Source organism: Oreochromis niloticus, unplaced genomic scaffold, assembly GCF_001858045.2.
Source record: "Oreochromis niloticus isolate F11D_XX unplaced genomic scaffold, O_niloticus_UMD_NMBU tig00000701_pilon, whole genome shotgun sequence".
NCBI lineage: Eukaryota > Metazoa > Chordata > Actinopteri > Cichliformes > Cichlidae > Oreochromis > Oreochromis niloticus.
The window spans coordinates 139,028-155,577 of record NW_020327219.1 but is presented as its reverse complement, the minus strand read 5'-3'; the positions used below and the strand labels follow the sequence as shown (position 1 = coordinate 155,577).

Here is a 16,550-nt window from a genome sequence, read left to right as displayed (position 1 = left end):
CTTTCAAAGTCAATGTCAAACGAGGGCCAAAGAGGCTTAGCTATGCTCAATATCCGCTAGCTAGCTTTAGCACAGTGCTGAAATCCAGAGAAAGAGCTCACCCAGAAACACACAAAAAAATCTCTTTCAAACCTACATTTCAAACCAGAGAGACGCAGATACGCTTAAATTAGCCGATTAGCGTCTAACCACAGTCATTTTGTACATATTAGCGTCCAAACATAGAAAATTCCTTTCAAAGTCAATGTCAAACGAGGGCCAAAGAGGCTTAGCTATGCTTAATATCCGCTAGCTAGCTTTAGCACAGTGCCAAAATCCAGAGAAAGAGCTCACCCAGAAACACACAAAAAAATCTCTTTCAAACCTACATTTCAAACCAGAGGGAGAGAGATACACTTACCTTGTAAAAGCTTACGGGTGTCTTAGCGTCTAACCACAGTCATTTTGTACATATTAGCGTCAAAACATAGAAAATTCCTTTCAAAGTCAATGTCAAACGAGGGCCAAAGAGGCTTAGCTATGCTCATTATCCGCTAGCTAGCTTTAGCACAGTGCCGAAATCCAGTCAAAGAGCTCACCCAGAAACACACAAAAAAATCTCTTTCAAACCTACATTTCAAAGCAGAGGGACGCAGATACGCTTAAATTAGCCGATTAGCGTCTAACCACAGTCATTTTGTACATATTAGCGTCCAAACATAGAAAATTCCTTTCAAAGTCAATGTCAAACGAGGGCCAAAGAGGCTTAGCTATGCTCAATATCCGCTAGCTAGCTTTAGCACAGTGCCGAAATCCAGAGAAAGAGCTCACCCAGAAACACACAAAAAATCTCTTTCAAACCTACATTTCAAACCAGAGGGAGAGAGATACACTTACCTTGTAAAAGCTTACGGGTGTCTTAGTAAACACTTCAGAAAATCCCTGTAAGTTCAATTCCAAAGCGGAGGAGGGGGGGAAAGACGCGTTACCACTGAAGAGATAGCGACGCTGTCTCAGAAAAGCACGTTTACGGTCAATTTCAAAGCGGAGGAGGAGCGAAGAGACGCGCCGTTGATAGTGTCGTCATTGCTTAGTGTCGTCATTGCTACCCAAATAAGGGTAGACAGGCCGTACCACTCCGGACATACCACTAGAGAGAGCCAACACACCACAAATGAAGTCTGTTTCTATGGCGCCAAAAGAAGAATCTTTCTAAATTTGCACTAAAATATTAATATTTAAAAAACTATAAAAGTCATGAACACCAAAAGTCGTACCATACTAGTCCAGCTCCAGCCGCACAAAATGATCTAACATATGTAACCCTATTGTCAAAACTGTTCGGCAGAGGAGCGCGGGAAAATTTTCACTAAAATATTAATATTTAAAAAACTATAATAGTCATAAACACCAAAAGTCATAGCACACCATTCCAGATCCAGCCGCACAAAATGAGGTAACATATATGAAGTTTGTCTCAAAACTGCGGGGCGAGTTTCACTGCAAAATTTCAGGCGGAAACTGGAGAATAATAATACTAATAATAATAATAATGATAATAATAAATCCGAGGAATAGTAATATGTGTGCCTCTTGGCATAGGCACACATAATAACTAGAAAGCGAAAATTTCAGAAGAAATTTTAAGTGTGCCTATGCCGCTGCTAATCACTGTAGTTTGCCATTCATACGGCTACAGAGAGCAAAACTCAGAAGAGCAGCCATTCTCCACCATGAACTATGGTAAAAACAAACACCGCTCACGCTTCACAGATGACAGCTTACAGTTTTGTGTAAAGATGAAGTTACTTCGTACAGCGGCGATTTGCAGACGCTGTGCACACAGGTTCATGAGCAGAAGTCCCATTGTACCACAGCAGATCCGACAATGTTTGCATGAACACGCTTTGAAGCATTACGTTATGGACCACTTTTCACACATGGTTGGTGTACCCAAACAGCCGGCTGTAGCTTTTCAACTCACAGCCCGACACACACCAAAAAAACAGCCGAGAGAGCACAGACAACGCCCGAGAGGCGTGATTGCAGGTGCCGCTCAGGTGGGTCCACCTCCCCTGCAGCGGCACTGCAGACCACGCCCTGCCACACACATCAAACACGTAAAATAAATATTTATGCACTTTCGCATTCACTTTTTGTTTTTTGTTATTTTTACACAGTGTTCTGAATGATGAACAATGGTCTACAGCCAATCTTGTGTATTATTATACAAACTTTGGTTGTAAGATTCAGATAACTATTTAATAAAAGCTAAGTATTTTATATGAGAGTAAGAAATCAAAGTATAACTTTGTGTCCACCTTTCCCTGTTAATGCCCTAGCTGGCCCCCTGGCAAAAGCTTTGCTAGATCCGCCCCTGCACAGTTACCAGCTGTCAGCTACACAAAAACAGGAGCTTGGTGTTTATTTGTCTGTCAGAAACAGTTCATAACTTCCCTTTAACTCATTCATGTCACCTAAAAGGTAAACCTGTTTCTCCATCACCAGTTCAGCTCTGATGATTCAGTAAGGACATCTCCTGGTTTGGAACAGCCGCTTCTACAGCTGTGCCCCAGCAAACATCAGCTGATACTAGAAATTAAAAGCAAATGAATTCTAACAACAGCTGATCAAGCTTAAACGTGCAGCTGTTGTTTAGCGCGATAAACAAGAGCGAAAAGCCAATCATTGATCAGTTTCATGATTGAAGTTGCAACAGGCAAAGAATGACAGGGGAGGCTTCGTAACGACAGAATAAATCGTAATATTTTCTCTGAATGTGGGACGACTCCGTTTGTACGGCAACTCTACAAACTAACCCTTATGAATAAAATAAAGTCCAACGTCAGTAACTTAGCGTGCACACAGCTGTATATAAACTCCCGTCGTGCTAGCTAGCACGCAGTACGATTGTAAAAAGTCAGCACAACGAAAATAAACTACACCTAAACTCGGTTTATGTCTGACCCAAATAGAGTGCAGTTCATAACTTCTTACCTGAAATTCAGTTCACCTCACGCTCCTGCCTTCGGTTTACAGCATCATCGGCCCATATAAACGAAAAATAAGTCCAGCTAAAACACATACTGTCGGCGAGCGACCGGGTGCTGACACAAGTTTCACTCGCCTCAATGTAAGCCAAGCCTGGGTGCTTTTTCACGAAGGGTCGCTAGCGGCGCTAGCTAACTACGCTAGCGGCGCTAGCTAGCTAGCCGGCTATCAGCAACACGTAAGAGAATTGTCGCTAATATGGGATGTCCTGATAAAACGAGCAGATATTTGAAGTTTACACACCTACATTCTCGCCTGAAAATATCTTAAAAGTTTATTTTGTGACCTAGAAACACGAAAAAAAAGCATTATAGAATCCAAGTGGTGTCCGCCATTGTTTCACTGGCAGAGGCTAGCGGCGCTAGCCAGCTAGCCGGCTATAAGCAACACGTAAGAGAATTGTCGCTAATATGGGATGTCTCCATAAAACGAGCAGATATTTGAAGTTTACACACCTACATTATTGCCTGAAAATATCTTAAAAGTGTATTTTGTGACCCAGAACCACGAATAAAAGACATATAAAACGAAGTGGTGTTCGCCATTGTTTGTCTCGGTGGAGGCATGCTATGAATTGTGGGATATATAGTTTTCACCAAGCATTGCACCCTTTAGGCCGTACTACTCCGGGTATACCACTAGAGAGAGCCAACACACCACAAATGAAGTCTGTTTCTATGGTGCCAAAAGCAGAATCTTTCTCAGGAGCCTAGAAATTGGCCTAAATTTGCACTAAAATCTAAATGTTTCAAAAACTATAAAAGTCATAAACACCAAAAGTCATACCATACTAGCCCAGCTCCAGCCGCACAAAATGATCTAACATATGTAACCCTATTGTCAAAACTGTTTGGCAGAGGAGCGCGGGAAAATTTTCACTAAAATATTAATATTTAAAAAACTATAATAGTCATAAACACCAAAAGTCATAGCACACCATTCCAGATCCAGCCGCACAAAATGAGGTAACATATATGAAGCTTGTCTCAAAACTGCGGGGCGAGTTTCGCTGCAAAATTTCAGGCGGAAAAAGGAAAATAATAATAATAATAATGATAATAAATCCGAGGAATAGTAATATGTGTGCCTCTTGGCATAGGCACACATAATAATAAATCCGAGGAATAGTAATAAGTGTGCCTCTTGGCATAGGCACACTTAATAATAATAATAAATCCGACGAATAGTAATAAGTGTGCCTCTTGGTGTGGGCACACTTAATAAATCCGAGGAATAGTAATAAGTGTGCCTCTTGGCATAATGGAATAGTAATAAGTGTGCCTCTTGGCATAGGCACACTTAATAATAATAAGAATAATAAATCCGAGGAATAGTAATAAGTGTGCCTCTTGGCATTGGCACACTTAATAAATCCGAGGAATAGTAATAAGTGTGCCTCTTGGCATAGGCACACCTAATGAAGGGTGGATCAAGATTTTTGGACAGTACTGTACATACTTACTGGTCATATACATTTATTTTGACTGCACTGATTTTTATCACCATAGACAGCATCACACATGGCTGCAGCTTGTCCGTCTGTAAAATGGAATTTCTGGTCCTATAATAGTCTGTTGGACGTCTGTAAACACTTTGCTTCTGAGGTTTTGGTCTCACTCATTTCAGGTCACACTGAATAAAATTTAAGTCCATTTTGCAAATCTTGGTCATTTGATGTGATATGATGCTATGATGTGATGTGATCATTGGCCAGTGCTTGGTGACCCTATAACGCCCTTTGTATCACATTTGCTACATGAGTTTCTGAGACCTCTATCTCCTCAACATGATCAATACTTGCCAGAGTTTCAAAATGTTATGAATAAAACAGTTTTGTCTAAAATGAACAAAAGTTGCAAAAACACCCAATGTATCAAATGTGATACAAAAATTATATAATAAATATTTATTAAAAATATATCATAAACAACAAGATATAGCAAAAAAATTGTGAATTTTGGTATACGGGTTATTAAACATCTCAGTTCCAAAAAATCAGAATTTTCTATTTTTTGATGGATTGGGTCTAACAGGGTCAGCAAGTTGTTGGCACATGAACGTGCAGTTTTACAGCCAGAACAACAAAACAACAAAATAAAGTTTTCAAAATAGGACTTTGCAAACCCAGTGTGGCGTTTTCCTGTTTAATTTTTTGGTGAATATGGTAAACCTATCAGTCATTTTTAAACACTATGTGTGTTTTGGGAGCCTGACATCCGGCCCAGTGAAAGTCCAAAACAGGTTTAGAATCGACTGAAGGACCTGTATGGCAAATGGATCCAACCGGAAAAGAAAACCAAGGAGCAGGTTGCCTTTATCCTTTTAGCAGTTTTATTGCTCGTTGACTCCAGCGAAATCTTACGAAGTGACCCACTCATTTGGGTGAAAGAAAGGGGTCCAAAGTCAACGCAGGAAGCTGCTCAGCTGCTGGAAAAGTTTCAAGCAGTGAGGCGAGGAGCCAGAAGCTTTCAGATGAGGGAGGAAGTGCAGCAGTGACAGCAGGCCTGTTACAACAGGGCCGCAAGGGAGAGATCGTTCAGCCAAGGACAGCAGGTACTCTTACTACTTCCTCCTGCTGAAAACAAATTGTTGAACTCAGCTTTCTTAGCACAGTATATGGACCTCGCCATTTAGCCAACAACTTATGAGATCCAGATGCCAGAGAGAAGAAATCTAAAACAAACATTTCACATCAATCTGCTAAAGAATGGAAAACCCGGGATGGCTGAGGAAGATGATATTGTTGAGAAATTTATACCTGTTGGGCTTAACTTTGCCTCTCTTGACCTCTCCCATCTCTCTGTAACTCAGCAGGAAGGATTGCGTGCCATTATTCCACCAGATCTTTTTCAGGAGAAACCTGGGGTGACAAACCTTGTGGAGCAAGACATCTTCCTGACAGAGAGTACACCAATAAGGCTGAGAATGTACAGGATTCCCCCCAAATTGCTGCCAGTTTTGGAAAAATAGGTAGCTCTGATGTTGGAGTTGGGGGTTATTGAGCCCTCAACCAGTGATTGGAGCAATCCTATTGAGATGGTGGTGAAGAAAGATGACAGCATCTGATTCTGCAATGACTTCATTAAGGTAAATGCACAGTGTGAGTTTGATGCTTTTCCTCTACCCAGGCTGGAAGATCTAATCGAATGTGTGGGTCAGGCCAAGTTCCTCACTACTTTAGATCTATGTAAAGGACATTGACAGGTGCCATTATCGGATGCTGCAAAGCCTTTAACTGCCTTCAGAACACCCCAGGGGCTGTGGCAATATACTAGGATGCCATTTGGCTTGCATGGAGCACCTGCCACCTTCCAAAGGTTAATGAATAAAGTGTTAGCAGGTATGAATACATTTGCTGCTGCCTACCTCGATGACATTGTCATTCATAGTTCTTTGTGACGGGAACATCTGACCCACCTGGAGGCGGTGTTTGGAAGAATCAAGGAAGCTGGGCTGACAATACACTACACCGGTGTGAACCAGCTCAATCCTGCACCTGTACCCTCTCCTCAGGTGGGAATGACTGGTCTGCCCCAAAAACCCTTGCCGGTTCCCAGGGTGAGGCCAACCAGGACACAGCCTACCTCCGCACACATACCTACTCCTTGGGTGTGAGCAGCTGGTGTCCGGCAGGTGTCTGCACCTGTTCCTGTATCCTGTCTTGGAGGCTCTGGAGAATCAGCTCAACCACCACTTCAACCACTACTTCTGTCACTAGCTGAGTCATTAGCTCAGTTACCAGCTCAATCATCTGCTCAGTCATTTGCTCAGCCACCTGCTCCTACGCCGCAGACTGTTGCTGCTGGAGGCTCAGGAGAGCCGCTCCAGCACTCCGCGGCTCCCACGCCATTGTCTGTTTCTGCTGGGGGCTCCAGTGAGCCGGTCCAAAACTCCTTGGCTCCCACACTGCCGTCTGTTTCCGCTGGCAGCTCTGGAGGGCCTGTCCAGCTGTCGTCTGTCTCTGCTGTGGGCTTTGGAGAGTCCGTCCAGCTATCGCCTGCAGCTTCACCAACTGCTGCGTTCGCTGGGGGCTCTGGAGAGTCTGTTCAGCTGTCAGCTCCACCTACAGCTCAATCGCCAGATCAACCGCCTGCAGGTGCCACGCCACCATCAGATCCTGCCTCATCTAGTCCTGCCTGATCTGGCCTTGTGCTCCTGCCACCAGCCAAGCCTCCCAAGAGCCTTCAGATACGTCCGTGTCCTGCTCGGTCTGCACGTCCACATTCATCCACCACACCACGTCACTGGTCGTTTTCCAGGCCAGTTCTTCCGGACCGGCTTTGCCTGTGTTGCTGCCGCTTTACACGCGGTTTGGAGAATTTTCCCTTGTTCCATTAGCAGATTTTTTTCACTTATTTGAAGCAAAAATATCTTGTATTAAGTGAAAAAATCTGCCAATGGAATGGAAGTGAAAATTCTCCAGATCCACTGTCTAAAAACAAGTTCTTATATCTCACTGAAATGTTACTCTGCAGCTGATTGTTACTTATTTTAAGTGTGATGAGATATTTTTGACTAGAAATTAGAGAAATATACTTGGCAAGATTTTGAACTTTTGCAGTGTATTCACAACTTTTAGTCACAAAACTGACACTGAGTTTCTTTTGTAAATTCAAAAGCTTTTTAATGTCAAAGGAAGGTTTTTGGCTGCTGCCGACATGCATTAAAAGTTTCTTATTTAAAATGGCAGCCTTTGATTTTCAGTCTGTTCAGTCTTCACATTTTTAAACAGAGATGAGTGTAAGGCTTTTCCAATTGTCAGTCTTCTTTTCCTAAGTTTCCTGACTTCTTTTCATTGACTTTAATGTCATTGAAGTCAAGGAAACAAGGGTAGGAATAGAAGATAGGAGGTGTTTCTGTAACACACCTGTGTCTTTGTTTTTCTCTCTTCAGTTGTAGGTAGGTGGTGTGAAGAGTGGATCCACCTTTTTTCCGCCCCTAGGTGGAGCCGAGTCTATGGGCTTACTGCCACATACCTGCAAGCAATCAGCTCATCAAAGGCTGTGTATTTAAGTCTGGCTGTGACTGAGCGTCCCTGTCAGGTTGTTTTTATCACTATAGTGTATCCTGCAACCCTTATCTGCGCTGTCTTGTCAGCGATGCAGTTCGCAGCTGTACCTTATGCCAGTCACTGACACAGCCTTCAGAATCACTGTGTTCGACTGTTCCTTTTGCATATTTACCTGCCATTCTGCAACTGCTCAGCTTTGCTAGGGTTTCTAGCCTGCCCAGGCCACTCTTAAGAAACTTCTCTAGGGCTTTGCTGTGCACCAGTGTTTTAGACCTTGTTTCTGTGGATAAAACTCAAACTTGAACTTAGTAGCTTCTTCTTCTTTTCGATGCTTTTGATCTCTTTTGCTAAAAATGATAAGTGCAGGTAAAATCTTGTGATGAAAATTTAAAATAAGAAAAGAAAAACAAATAAAAAAACTTTATTAACATGCGCAGAAGACCTTGAACTGAGACAAACAGACTTCATAGCTAACAGATCATCTGGCTTAGTGCTTTTCAACCTTTTTGCACCCACAAGTGCACAAGAAAGACAAAACACATATCCATGTACTTATGTCCTTAGTGCTTATTGTATTATAAGATGAAGGTACTTTGATCATTTAAGCTTACTGAATCTGGGAGGGATCAGACAGGAATGAATGTGCACAATTACAAAGTTAATTCCTAACATTTCTATATAAACGTGTTATATCATGAATTATTATTTATGAATTTTGGAAATCACTGATTCTTGTCATTCCAACTTTTTGATACCTGAGTTGAACAATAATAGTTTTCGCAGGGGTTGTACATTAATGCATGATTGTTACAAAATCATCAGGCTTACGGCTGCAGTTTCAGGTATGTTACTTTACTGTTTTGTTTTGTTTTTTCTAGTAAAGCTTTGTTGAGACTTGTTAGTGTTTCCTAACAGATTCCTGATTCATCACTCTAATGTGCTCAGTGCAACACTGTGCAACAATGCATGTACTTCAGTTTTATTTGTTATTCTTTTAGTTGTCTTTCTTGATGAACCAGATTTGATCACTTCTTGCTCAACTGCAAGTCTCAACAGACAGCACATGCAACGTCAAAAGAAATTTTCATTATGCTCACAAACAGACACGCACACATCAGGAGCACAGAAGTGACCTTGAATCTATTTATCAATCCAGATGCATTATCAGGATACAGTCAGGTAACACTGTCCATGGACTCCGGTCAAGGCCATCTCTTACACACACACACACACACACACACACACACACACACACACACACACACCACACACACACACACACACACACACACACACACACACACACTCACACAGAAGCACACAAAGTATACCTGGAATCCTATTTCTCAGAAAATATAAACATGTTACTTATTCAGTACATTTCTGAGAAATTACCATTTGAATTTTTCATGTAAAATGTAAATGTGAAATATTCTTGCAAAATTTCTGTAAATTTAAAAACGAATGTATCACAAAAGACTTTTAACTTAAGATGAGAGCTGTTTTGAGTGACAGATTTTGGACAGCACAAAATAAATACAACATGTAAACAAAAATCCTCACACATCCCAAAAAATCATTTTGCTTCTTCTTTATGAAATTAACTTAATAACTTCATTGCTTATTTATTTATGTTAAAAAAAAAACATGTTGCACAATGAAAACGCCTAACTTGTTCCTTGATGAGATGTATCTGGTGATGACATCATCAGACCCACCCAGAGGCTAAAAGGAAGTATAAAAAAACCTGCTGCATGCTGCTGTTCTCACACAACTATCACCCTCAATAGAACACAAGCTGCTCACATATTCTGCAGTGACGGGTGGGCTCTGTTGTGTGGATCTCTCTACCATCATCAGCATGATTATAAGCATTGCTCTGATTTGGGCAGTTGTTGTGGGATTTTGCTGCCTCCTCTGGCTTGCTGTGGGGATAAGACACAGGTAAGACTGAAGAAAGAGTGTGCAGGATGTAAGGAAAGACAATAATCTTAATTTAATATTACTTAACCTCTGTGTCTAGTGAATTAAACATTAACAGGAATATTAGGATTTTGATTCATTTTTAGCTTACAGCACATAAAAAATGTTTGACTGATGTTTTTGGATAAAAAGTTCTGTGCAAGAGTGTCACATGCTGTCACATGGTGGCCATGTAGCTGAGTCGATGCATGTTTTGTAATCCTATATGGTTAGATGCAAAAGGCTGAAGAAACCCTTTTAACAGAAATACACAAGAAGAATGATTGTTATTTTCAAATAAATGAGTAACACAGAGGTGACTGTTATGTAACTATGTCAACAATAATTGCTGGTTTGTAGGTTTGCAATGTTTTGGAATTGTTGTGGAGTTTGGGAGGTGATTCAGTGTCAAACTAATAGGGTTGATTTTCCAGATGCAGCCAGCAGTTTACTCACTCTGATTCATTTGAACATTTCACTTTATACTTACCTGTATTTGTAAAATAATGACTTCTTAATAATACTGATATATTCATTTATTACTAAATTAGCTGAACTATATGAAATGCACAATTTGTGCTGCTGCCAAAATCAGTGCAGCCTAAGTCCTACAGAAATCATTAACACAGATGCCAGACTAACACAAATGAAAAGTGTTTTTACCCTGAAGTTACTGAGTTCTATCCGGACAACTGAGATCCAACAAAATGAGTTATCTCTGTTATGTCTTTCTTGTCATTGTCCTCAGGCAACCAGGTGAGCCAGCAGTTGAAAATGGTTTGATCCCCTACTTAGGTTGTGCTCTCCAGTTCGGGGCCAACCCACTTCAATTCCTCCGCAGCCGCCAGAAGAAGTACGGTCACATTTTCACCTGCAAAATTGCAGGCAAGTACATCCACTTTCTATGCGACCCCTTCTCTTACCATTCAGTCATCAGGCAGGGAAGGCACCTTGACTGGAGGAAGTTCCATTTTGCTACATCTGTCAAGGTAATTTTATGTCGTGATTTGATCTTTCATTATCAAAGATATATTATATGACTACATCATATAGTCTGTTAGGACACTTTTCTTGATCCACTTTCTCATTCCACTTGTCAATCTTTCGATAGTCCTGAAGCTCTTCTTTCTTTACAAGGCGTTTGGTCATGACAGCTTTGATCCTCGCCATGGCCACACCACAGAGAACCTCCATCAGACGTTTCTGAAAACACTACAGGGGGAAGCTCTTCCCTCCCTTATTGAGACAATGATGGGGCACCTTCAGGATGTCATGCTGAAATCAGATACACTCAGCCCAAGCAGGGACCACTGGCAGGTGGACGGCATATTTGCCTTTTGCTATAAGGTCAGTAACTTGAATTTAGACTGAAAGCATTGGCCACTGGAAGATACATTTCTCTTGAATAGTCAGATGTAGTAACTACAAAGGTTCTACACCTATATTCTCTACTCAAGGTGGGACACAATTTGTGCCACATATGTGAGTAAAAAACCCTTTAAAGAGTCATTTATAAGTTTGTGCTCTGCTGTTCTTCAGGTGATGTTTGAATCTGGTTACCTAACTCTGTTTGGTAAAGAGCTTGGTGAAGACAAGTGTCAGGCTCGGCAGGAAGCCCAGAAAGCTTTGGTGCTCAATGCTTTGGAGAACTTCAAAGAATTTGACAAAATCTTCCCGGCACTTGTGGCCGGCCTACCTATTCACGTGTTCAAAAGTGCCTACAGTGCCAGAGAGGTTAGTAGGCTTTACCTACCACTGTCAGTCAAAGGCCTCTGTGCCATTTCTAACATTTATATGTTTGAATGTTCTTTTGTTTTCACTCTTATGTAGAACCTAGCTAAGACCATGCATGCTGAACACCTGTCCAAGAGAGAGAATGTGTCCGATTTAATCTCCATGAGGATGATCTTGAATGACTCCTTATCTACCTTCAATGACATCAGCAAAGCCAGGACCCATGTTGCTCTGCTCTGGGCCTCGCAGGCTAACACCTTGCCTGCTACTTTCTGGAGTCTCTTTTATATGATCAGGTAAGCTGGTAATGGACTGTCTCAAGAAAAGCCATAAGGAATAGTAAATCAAATTGTGTGGCTAATCAGTCACATGAGTTTTACTCTGTGTATGAATATCACACGATAACAAAAATAATTAGAAAAATACAGCAATAAATGGTACAGCAGCAGGACATTACCAGAAAGTTGATGCTTTTCATCTGGACATTGTTTTGCTGTGAAATTTCAATCAGTAATAGAGGGCATTCAAAAGGTTATGTGTAAGATAAACCAGTGCATACCAATCAGTATCATAAGTACACTACAACGTAGAGGAACACCATCTCTACAGACACAGCCAGGGAAACAGAAAAACATCATTTCAAAAAGGCCATGATGTGTATCAGTGGTCCCTTACATGTCACTGCTTCAATAATGAGGATGTACACATCCTGTACAGGAAGGAATGCTGGTCTGAGCGTCAGTCAAAGAGGTCATTCATGTGAAAAGAAAATGACCATCTCTGAACTAAGGAGAGAGCCTAATGCTACATCATTCGCCATCCTACAATGCTCTGATTGTAGCCACTCCACAACTCTCTGATAATAGTGCTTGTCATGACTATCTGCATAGTATAGATTACGGATGGTTCTTGTAGTTAACCAGTTCCCAGTAGTCCAATATCAGGGAACTGTTAGTCTGCCTGCCTGTAGATCTCGCTTATCAGTTCTTGCAATCACACTACAATTATGCTGCTAACACAACTTTGGGTCTTTGCAAGCACCTGCACAGACAGCAGGCTAACGCTATGCTAGTCAGGAACCCAGAGTAATAATAAAGCCAGACCCTGAACTTAAACAGGTAACAAACTGATCAGCAGTTAGCCTCCGTTTCCACCTGTTCATGTTTCTAAAGTACAATCACTCACTTTTATGTGCTGGTTTTCATTTTTGCTTTTGCCGTCAAATTTGTGTAAGACTAAGAGAAAGATTATATGTCTGTCCTGATTCTCACCCCAACCGGTCGCAGCAGAACCTGAGCCTGGTTCTGCTGGAGGTTTCTTCCTGTTAAAAGGGAGTTTTTCCTTCCCACTGTCGCCAAAGTGCTTGCTCATAGGGGGTCATATGATTGTTGGGATTTTCTCTGTATGTATTGTTGGTGGGTCTACCTTACAATATAAAGAGCCTTATTATTGTGATTTAGTGCAGTATAAATACAACTGAATTGAACTGAAGTTAGCGATGGTGATCACTCTCAAAGGGGAGCCAATGAAGGATGATAAGAGAATCGATAAGGAACTGAATCGATAAGTGATATTGACAATGGAATCACTAAGTTCTTATCGTGAAATTGACCTCATGGCCCATTGTTCCTTACACTGATGACTGAGCATGCATCAAGACTTCTCAGAGCAGTATTCTTGATACCTTATCACAAAGTCTTGTTGACCAATCACTGTCCAGTTTATTTCCGAGAGCACAGCTCTTTTTTCACAGATCCTAAGTAGGGTACCTATGGCTAAGTTATGTCATATGTCGCACTACATGCAATGCAAACTAATTTTGCTGCATTGCACAGAGGTCAGTTGTTTTCAGCTATCTAAGGAAATAGTTATTATAAAAAGTAATGCTGATGTACGTTGTAGTGTTAAATCAATCCCGAACATGAACATGAATTTCTACCCTCTACACTCATATGCAGTACTATTACGGGCCATGCCATTGCACACAGGCTACAATTACATATTTTTGTTTGTTTTGGGCCAAAGACATTAGATTGGAAATCTACATGTGCTGGACAATATGTGATGTGATACATCCCACATGACTAAATACAAAAAATTGAGCACCTTTTCATGTATTCTTTATCCCATAAACTCCAATCTCAAAAACAACAAATGTATTAATTTAAAATGCAGTACGCAACCTAATTTCAATAACTTCTACTGCAGAAAACTGAATGCTATTTCAATCAAATGATGTCCAATATAAGTGCTGAATAGTGAAAGAAATACACACAGTAAGAGCTTGTACCTCTGCACAGGAGTCCAGATGCTATGAAAGCCGCTCACGAGGAAGTGCAGAAAATCCTGGGAGACTCTGGTAAGACAGTTGACCCCAGCGACCCCTCGCTGAAACTCACCAGGGACCAGCTGGACAACATGCCTGTTTTGGGTGAGATTACTTGTTTTGCCCAGTCATTAGATCACTAGAAGGAAAAGTTACCTATGCATCACCTAATATTGTTAAATTAACAGACTTGCATTCAGAATTTTAGCATTAACATATTCGCTTTACGTCCGTCTCCTTGATGTCTACAGACAGCATTATTAAAGAAGCCATGCGTCTTTCCAGTGCTTCTATGAATGTGCGTGTTGCCAAGGAAGACTTCCTCCTTCACCTTGATAACCAGGAAGCTTACCACATAAGGAAAGATGATGTCATAGCCTTGTATCCTCCTTTGCTGCACTATGATCCTGAAATCTATGAGGATCCCTATGTAAGAGCCGGATGGGTTATAAATAAGAAAAGTCTCTTCACCAAGAAATTACTGCAAGTTTTGTTGTTCTTCATTTCTTCCTCTCTCCTCTTCACTCTGCAGGAATATAAGTTTGACCGTTTTCTGGACAACAAGGGTCAGGAGAAAACCACTTTCTACCGCAGCGGGCGGCGGCTGCGTTACTTCTACATGCCCTTCGGCTCTGGGGTCACTAAATGCCCGGGCAGATTTTTTGCTGTGTATGAGATCAAACAGTTCTTGACTCTTGTTCTGTCTTACTTTGACATGGAACTATTAGACCCTGGTATCAAAGCCCCGCCTCTTGACCAATCCCGTGCTGGCCTGGGTATCCTTCAGCCTACATATGATATAGACTTCAGGTACAAGCTAAAATCCAGTCAATAGGTTCTGTTGTGTTTAGACAGAGAGATTAAAGTTCATATTGTAAATAGTGTATATATTATACAGTTTTAATGAAGATCCATAACTACATATAGATGTTTTTTCTGCTTTACTTTGCTTCTGAAGAACAAATGTTGCACATATGGGTGGAGCCCTTACGAAAGGCTTCAGAGAATCTGGTTTATAGTTTGTTAAAAGACAGACTGGAGACATATTTGAGAGACAAATACATTTATAGTACTGACCACGAGCGGTTTTCATGTTTGATCCAAGTATGCATTTGATCCAACTCATGATCCAACTACTATTCACTGTTTGCCAAAGCAAATGTCTGAGCTTTTCTAAAATCCAAGCAGTCAGTTATAAAAGGAATTCACTGTGCCATGACACTGACTTAATATTATATACGTAGTCTAAAGTATAGGGAACATTAACATCACACGCAGGACCTCAGTGTCTTTTGCCTTTTTGCACAATAAGACAGTTCAGAAACCTTGTGCTCAGATTCATTCTTTCTTTTCTTCTCTGATAAATGTAAACTCCTTCCAGGTAACCATTGCCCTGACACATATATCATTTTGTTGTTCATATAAAAATGAAAGTTAGCTTATCAGGCTTTTAGAAGACAAAACAAAAAAGCAAAACAAACAAAACTTTGATAAAATAAAATGAGAAATTCTTTACTTATCTTTATAACTGCAGTGTGTTACCATTAACATTCATCAGTGAAATCCATTCTTTCCCATCTGTATTTATGTTCTGGTATATGTAAATTGTACAATGTGAGAAGTTGCTGCGGGCAGCCTTTTTATCAGTGTACAAATTGCTGCAATCAGAATCATTTACTGTCCATCAGCCTTGGAATTTGCTCTTGCTGGCACTCTCTAATGCTGTCAGCCAGCGCTGACCTTTATGCTAGTGTGCTCCTACTTTTTTAGTATCAATATTACAAGCCATGCTGTTTAATAATGATTTTAATTGGTTCAGTGATCATCTGTAGACCTAGAATGTAGGAATGTGGTGTACAGACCCATTGATACTTTGGTTAGTTAACTCAGATCAGTTGGAGAATAAATATCTAAATGTCAATGGTAGAAGCAGCTGTAAATAATTTTACGTGACATGAATTATAAACTTCATAATTCATAACTGAGGTAGATTAAGGATATGAAGGAATGCTCATTTGCACAATGAAGGTGTCTGCGATTGCTCATTAAAAACCATGTTTGGTTTTTAAACAGCACTCTCAGCTGTTTTATATTGTGAATAAAACAGTGTGAGCTACAGTCTAAGAGGGTAAATCAGTATTTATGTCCATGCCATATTTAGATGCATTTACCTTTCTGCAAGTAGAGAAAACACAATAAACCAAACATGGAAGTCACACCACTGGAGCAAATTGGAACAGATTACATTCCCTTTAACTTCTGAAGGTTTTTCATTGAACTGAAGGACAGTCCACATGTGTTTTTGTTGACTTGTACCTGCTGTGCAAACAGATAATAAATCAATAACATTGCACTCTTGTCTGTGTGTGTTTGTTTTGATGTACCTTCTAGTTAAAGTCAATAAAATGAAAAAGAAAGTTTTTTTCTTCCAAGAAATTATATAAACAGGGTTATTTAACAGCTTTCCCACAGACACAAGTGTTGACA

General features: G+C 40.7%; 1 protein-coding gene across 1 annotated transcript; it reads left to right on the top strand.

Moving 5' to 3' along the window:
- Positions 1–9,788: 9,788 nt before the first annotated feature.
- Positions 9,789–16,270, top strand: cyp7a1 (cytochrome P450, family 7, subfamily A, polypeptide 1). The gene is made up of 8 exons (XM_003456729.5): positions 9,789–9,985; positions 10,752–10,992; positions 11,141–11,350; positions 11,543–11,737; positions 11,834–12,033; positions 14,038–14,168; positions 14,315–14,493; positions 14,596–16,270. The coding sequence occupies exons 1-8, from the start codon at positions 9,903–9,905 to the stop codon at positions 14,896–14,898; spliced, it is 1,542 nt and encodes a 513-aa protein (XP_003456777.1). The 5' UTR covers positions 9,789–9,902; the 3' UTR covers positions 14,899–16,270.
- Positions 16,271–16,550: the final 280 nt, after the last annotated feature.

Excerpts from the sequence above, each read along its gene's own strand:
- cyp7a1 (XM_003456729.5), top strand. The coding sequence starts at position 9,903 with ATGATTATAAGCATTGCTCTGATTTGGGCAGTTGTTGTGGGATTTTGC. Across the intron at positions 11,351-11,542 it reads TATTTGCCTTTTGCTATAAG|GTGATGTTTGAATCTGGTTA; the intron begins GTCAGTAACTTG and ends GCTGTTCTTCAG. Across the intron at positions 12,034-14,037 it reads AGTCTCTTTTATATGATCAG|GAGTCCAGATGCTATGAAAG; the intron begins GTAAGCTGGTAA and ends ACCTCTGCACAG.